Source organism: Penaeus japonicus, unplaced genomic scaffold (genome assembly GCF_977035675.1).
Source record: "Penaeus japonicus unplaced genomic scaffold, GWHDUDI00000001_assembly GWHDUDI00000036, whole genome shotgun sequence".
Classification (NCBI taxonomy): Eukaryota; Metazoa; Arthropoda; class Malacostraca; order Decapoda; family Penaeidae; genus Penaeus; species Penaeus japonicus.
Window position 1 is genome coordinate 22,752,565 of NW_028234438.1, and position 7,500 is coordinate 22,760,064.

Here is a 7,500-nt window from a genome sequence, read left to right on the forward strand (position 1 = left end):
CACGTGAGTAAGTACTGAAAGAGATCTCAATAACAGAAAGACAAGATAAACAGAAAACTAATCAGACTTAATGAAAAATCCTTTCACAGAATCAAATCTCTTATCTCTCTAGACTTGAAGCGCCAAACTAGAACTTTCTAGAAGTGAAAACGGGAGTTTATGCATCAGGGATTGATGTAGTTAGAGGGATACGTGAATTACTTTAGTTCTTCTTGTTGTTTCACTTCAAAGTCTTCGTCTTGAAGTTCGAGTAGAATTATTTATATCTGTTTATGATTTGTTTAGAATACTGGTGATAGCAATGACAGTGGTATTAATTATTATCAAGAATATCATGTCATCCTTTTTGTTACAGTAAGTGTTATTTTCATCATTACTATCATTATCCTCATAATCATAATCATTATTATTATGATTAGTGTCACTATTTATTAATAGCATTATTATTGGTATTATCATAACTATTATTAGCATTACTATTATCATGAATATTAGTGTTATTATGATGGTAATCGTAACGATGATGATGATAATAATAGTAATAGTAATAATAGTAATGTGAAATGTGATAATATCGATTATAGTAATGAAGATGATGGTAACGATAACAACAACAACAATAATACAAAATGAACAAAGATGATAATGATATTATAAAAACATAATGATGATGTATAATAATATACCATTGATGATAATTTTTAATAATGATTATACACGATGACAATAAAATTGATATAAAATGATGAATAAAAAATCATGTTATGAAATATAAGGACAACTATTATAATGATAATGATAATAAAAGATAATGATAATTAATATCAGATAGTAACATGGTAACAGTAACAATAAAAACAAGATGATAGTAATGATGATAATAATTATGATACTAATAGTAATAGTAATAATAGTAATGATAATATTACCATTATTGTCATTGTCCTTACTATGATTACCAACACCATATAAGCTGCCTATGTTCCTTCATAGAATGCGAATATTTGACACAACAATATTTAGAGATTAAATAAAGGCAAAAGATACCAAATACTAATGGTAAAAACAAACAACAACAGGGATAAGGAAAAGGAATATAGGAAAAGATTTTAAGTAAATAAGGATTAAATCATATTTAAAGGTAATATTCATCATTATTGTTATTGTTCTTGTTATCATTGATGTTGCTGATATCATTACCATTGTTATCTTCATGGTTTTCATTTTCATTTCTATCATTGTTATCATTATTATTATTATTATTATTATTATTATTATTATTATTATTATTATTATTATTATCATTATTATTATGATCATCAGTATCGTCATCATTATCATTGTTATTATTATCATCATTATTATTGTTATCATTACTATCATTATTATTATTACCATTATTATTATTATTACCATTATTATTGATATCATTATGATCATTATTGTTATTATCATCATGGTTATTAATATTGTTCTCATTATCATCTACTACCAATAATAATCAGTATCCTTCAAAAATTCAGGACCTGTCTGACGAAGAGAAATATGAGAATTGTTGCCTCAGTCTTAGATCATAACCTTGTTCGTAATAGCTGGAACTAGATAATCTAGATCAATGCCAGATGCGATGATGCACAGGTGTCTGAACATTTCTAGTAAATCATCTAGATCATTGCCAGATGGGATGATGCACAGGTGTCTGAAAATTTCTAGTAAATCATCTAGATCATTGTCAGATGGGATGATGCACAGGTGTCTGAAAATTTCTAGTAAATCATCTAGATCAATGCCAGATACGATGATGCACAGGTGTCTGAAAATTTCTAGTAAATCATCTAGATCATTGTCGAAGGGGAGATGCGGCACAGGTTCTGAAAATAACAGGTGTATGAAAAGTATCCTTCAAAAATCTAGAATCTATGCAATGATACGATGAGGCACGGTTTGTCTGAACATTTCTAGTAAATCATCTAGATCAATGCCAGATACGATGATGCACAGGTGTCTGAAAATTTCTAGTAAATCATCTAGATCAATGCCAGATACGATGATGCACAGGTGTCTGAAAATTTCTAGTAAATCATCTAGATCAATGCCAGATACGATGATGCACAGGTGTCTGAGCATTTCTAGTAAATCATCTAGATCAATGCCAGATGGGATGATGCACAGGTGTCTGAACATTTCTAGTAAATCATCTAGATCAGTGCCAGATGGGATGATGCACAGGTGTCTGAAAATTTCTAGTAAATCAGCTAGATCAATGCCAGATTCGATGATGCACAGGTGTCTGAAAATTTCTAGTAAATCGAACAGAAATGAAAATTAATGAAGTCAGGCTTATCAAGGTGTGACCAGGACCTATGAAAGAGAAATAATGAGAATTGTTGCTCAGTCTGAGATCATACCCTGTTCGTAAAGCTGGCACTAGATAATCCACAGGTTCTGAAAAATTTATAGTAAATTTTATATCTATAATATATATATAAAATATCTAGTAAATATTTCATAGGAACAAACCGACTGATCATTAAAATATAATTTAAGTTAGATGCCAGTCAGCTGTAGATATCCAAAAATGTGAACGGTACTCAAAATGTGACAAAATAAAAAAAACTAGAATTATATCATGACAGTAGCATTTTTGTGCAATAGATGATAGGTTGTTTCAAAAGTCAATTCAGGATCTAACATAATACCGATATTGTACCTCAAACAACAGATATAGGAGCATCCAATATGAAATCATCTTAGTTGTCTCTGGGGAGCATTAGAGACGATTAGGGATATGAGAGAAAACTAGGATAAAGTCAGAAAAACAACCATCAACGCAAAAAGATTGGACACAGCTTGATGGGAAAAAAAAAAAAAAAAAAAAAAAAACAATGAGGGCCTCATTGTTTACTTAATCAAAGACAGAACTCGAGTCAATTGCAAAAGCACGAGATTCATGTCTTGCTTCTGAAGTAATCTGAAGACAAAAGAACAAGCGCAAGTCAGGCACCACAAGTACCAAGCCCCTTACGAAATCTATACTACGAAACCGGTAGTAATTTCAAACGATGACAGTAAGAAGAAAGACAGCGAACCGATAGTTGATAATAAAAAATAAAAAATCTTTGAAAATTTGGCTCTATGGATATAGGGTATATTCCGATGGCAAAGTATAAGCAGTGACGCCCTTTAGAATGGGAGTGGTTTATCTTCTCTACAACAAAGAGAGAAACTATCTTGATTCAAAAGTCGCTTAAACAGAACAACCAGCTTAGGAGTTAGTTGGTCAGTGTCCTTAAGAACATCGGAAAGAAGCCATTTGGATCAGTGACACCATAGGAATCCAAGTCCAACAAATATCCCTTTAGCTCAACATATTTAAAAGCAACTGATTGCAATAAAGGTTTTGGGAAGTATACAGTGGTCAAGTTTCGTTTATCATTACTTCGCTTAAACCATCAAAACAATGCAAAAAGAATATAGGACACAGCTCCTGAATGGGAAAAAAAAAAAAAAAAAAAAAAAAAAAAAAAAAAAAAAAAAAACAATGATGGCCTCATTGTTTACTTACCCAAAAAAAACAATGAGGGCCTCATTGTTTACTTAATCAAAGACAGAACTCGAGTCAATTGCAAAAGCACGAGATTCATGTCTTGCTTCTGAAGTAATCTGAAGACAAAAGAACAAGCGCAAGTCAGGCACCACAAGTACCAAGCCCCTTACGAAATCTATACTACGAAACCGGTAGTAATTTCAAACGATGACAGTAAGAAGAAAGACAGCGAACCGATAGTTGATAATAAAAAATAAAAAATCTTTGAAAATTTGGCTCTATGGATATAGGGATATATTTCCTCCTTTGCAAATGCCTTAGTAAGCATAGTAGCTTTCTTGGCTGGTTCAGAATTTGCGGAACCACCAGCATCAAGGAGAGGAGGCATGGCAGATCCAATGCCAAACGAGCATGTCTTCAAGACAGACCACCACGCATGTAAGCAAAAATCTAACAGATGTGTTTGATAACTATGTTTGCCATTGGCTAGCAATTGTTATTTCCTAGTTTCTAACGCCTAGAAAGTATGAAAGTTGGTTTATATTTCATCCAAACTTTGATTTTTGACCAGGATAACGATATTCCAGAAATTTACCAATTTCCATTGGAAAAACTGGCGCATGTGAACATTTTCATTCACAAAAAGTCAGAACAAAACAGCATATGATTCTATCGTAGAATTTATTTATTCTAACAAATATACAAGAGAGAGACCACAAAAAATAAAAGTGAGTAGTTTTCGCGATTTCCGGGAATATTGTAAATTACTTTCACGAATCAGCCCCCAAATGTGTTCTTCTATCATGCTTTCGTTTTACGATTCTTAGAAGTGGTAGTCCATAGTCCGTAGGTCTCAACATGCTCCACATAGTTTTCGTGATTCCCCAGGAAGAGCCCCGAGCCATCGACCAAACCGTTCCATGCTGCTTCCTCTTTCCCAGTGACGTTCTTGGGGAGTTCCTTGCACCTTCTTTATTTGTGATCTGACAGAGACACCGGCTTTCACTTTGGCCTCAGACAGCTTCGAAAATAATGCTTGAAGGTACTTTGAGGCTGCATCTAGAGCTGTGACAAATTGTTTCATAAGGTCCAATTTTTTTGTGCAGTGGTGGGTACAATACCTCCTGGTTGCTCCCGTTTGACTGCCACCAGGAGGTAGTGTACTGCATGGTCCCTGCTATCCCAAAGGCATTTATACCAGGGAAACTAGGTATAGCTGCACCGGAGTCCCATCAAGAATGTCACCATTTTGAAGTCTCCGATAACCTACCAACTGTACTTTTCATGCTTCAAGGCGTCTAGCAAGATCTTGACGCCGCTGCATTCCCCTTTGAGCTGCACCGAATGAGCCAGGGGAAGTGACGGATATATTTTCACATTATAAAGCAGCAGGGTTCCTGGATTAAGTGTCGATGACCCCACTCGCTGGGGTTACAGACGATCCCAGTTGCCTTGAACAGACCTGTGAAATTGTGGCAGAAGCAAAGCTCATGTTGATGGGTGAAGAGACGTGAAAAAAAGATCGCTTTCTCTCATTTGCAACATGCACGCTTTCAATTAATAAGTTTCATTGCTTAAGTCTCGACGTCAAGAGCTCGGCATTGGACTTTGAAAGACCAAGGCCTCTGATCAAGTCACTCAGATCTTTTTGGTTGGGTTTTTCTCCTCAGCTACACCTCTGTGACCTGGATCGGTGACTTCTTACTTGCAGGAGTGGGTATGGGGAGCTCAGGGCAGCGTCGTAGGATTGAAAATTCCAGGGCTCTATTTTCTCCATCCTGAAAAAAAAGAAATACGTGTATAGAAATATAAATATATTTCACTGATGACTAATGCATAATTATTGAAATTCATTTAATATAGACTTTTTTTCAATAACACTAGTGTTTGAAAAAAAAAATGTATGGAAACAGAGATTTGAACATAAAAAAAAAATTCCAACACTTTTACAATTCAAAATTCCATCATCTAAACAAAAAACTATCCATCTTACCTTCTAGAGTTTTTTTGTTTTTTTTGCACAATTCACAGGTGGAATGAGGCGCCACATTCTGTCTTGATCCCCGAAAACTATGCCCAAATATGCCTTGCGGGCAAATGTTACCACAGACTACGTTTTGCTCGCGTCTTGATAAATTCGCCAGACATAGTAAAATGCACCTAAATGCTTACAACCCCTTAATGCCATCTGCAACAAATGCAACCAGCAACGACGACGTATCCTGTATTTGTACTGCCATCTGTGTTACCAGAACGATCTAAAAATTCACTTATTGACCAAAGACAAAATAAAGTGAAAATAGTGTAATCAGCCACGCACTGATGTCAGGGGTGAAGGGATTATAATGATAGTTGTAGTAATAATGATAATGATAATAATGATGATAATTATAATGATGAGATAATAATCATGATAATAATAGTAATGATGGTAATAATGATTATGGCGATAATAACAGTAATGATGATTGACAGTTGTTATCATTATAATTACCATTATTACAAACAAATGATAATAGTGATAGTAATGATGATAATGGTAATAATACTAATGATCGTAAGAAATATGGTAATAGTAATAATGATAACAATGATATTGATAATGAAAGATAATGAATGATCATGATAATGATATTAAAATTAATGTTAATGATTTGATGATAATGGTAATGATAATAATGATGATAATGATAAAGATGATAAGGATAATCATTATGATGATAATAGTGATTATAGTAATGATATTAGTAATTAAAATAATGATTATTAATGATTATTACTATAATCATAGTAATAACAATGATAATAACAGTAGTAACAACAGAAATGAAGATAATAACAATAATCATAACAATACAAATATTGCTAAATAAATTATAAAGATGATGATAATAACGATAAGAACAACAGTAAAAAAAAGAAGGCAAAATCCGCCCAGAGCCTCCGCGACGCAACATCTCACCCGGTCTGTTGCAAGTGCTCAATGCAATGGCTTTCAGAGGTCTGGCCGAGAGAGCGATTCGTTCTTGTTTTTTTTAAATAGATTCACGAAAACCAAACTGTACTTGAATGGAAACTGATTTGATACTTCGCCTTATTGTTATTATGATTACTATTATTGTCATTGTTATCAGGATGATTGTAGTGTTATTAGCATTATTACTGTTATTGTTGTCACTGTTATTATTTTTGTTGTTATGGTTATTGTTGGTAGTGTCGTTGCTATTATCATATTCGTTATTGATATTATTGCTATTAATATCATTATCATTATTATTATTATTGTTATCAGTATCATTATTATCATCATCATTATTATTATTGTCAGCACTATCATCATTATTATAATTAACATTATTATCATTATTATATCATTATCATTATTATAATCATTTATTATTGTTATTATTATCATCATTATTATCATCATTACTATTGTCATTTGTTTCATCATTATCATTAATTTTTCATTATAATCATTTTATCATCATTATCATGATTATTATCATCATAACTATTGACATTGTTATTGTTGCTGTTATTATTGTTAGCAGTATTATCATTCATATTATCATCAATATTACCATCATCATCATTATCATATTTGTCATTTTTTATGATCATAATAATCAGAAACATTACGATCATTCTTCTATCATTGTAACCATCACAACGATTATAATCCTTATCGTTATCACCCCCTTCATTTCTGCTTCCCCTTCGCCCTTCGTCGTTCTTGCTGGTATCATCAACGGTTTCCTTTCCCCTTTTCGCCAGGGTTCCCCTCGTTAGCCCGGGGCAGCGAAGGGGCAGCGGTGGCAGGTCAGAGGAAAAGCAAGGTCACCTCCCCTCAAACACCGTCGCTCGAGGGCATGGCGGAAGGAGACGGGGAGGAGGAAGAAGAAGGAGTAGGAAGAGTGGCAAGAGTGAGAGGAGGACCGGAAGAGAAGGAG

General features: G+C 33.5%; 1 protein-coding gene across 1 annotated transcript in view; it reads left to right on the forward strand.

Moving 5' to 3' along the window:
• Positions 1 to 7,500, forward strand: part of LOC122260318 (uncharacterized) — a 97,604-nt gene that overhangs the window by 51,364 nt on the left and 38,740 nt on the right. The window contains exon 2 of the mRNA XM_043027540.2: positions 7,325 to 7,500. This exon is cut by the window's right edge and continues 360 nt beyond it. Within this exon, the coding sequence (XP_042883474.2) occupies positions 7,325 to 7,500 (176 nt within the window). The remainder of the gene's footprint in view (positions 1 to 7,324) is intronic.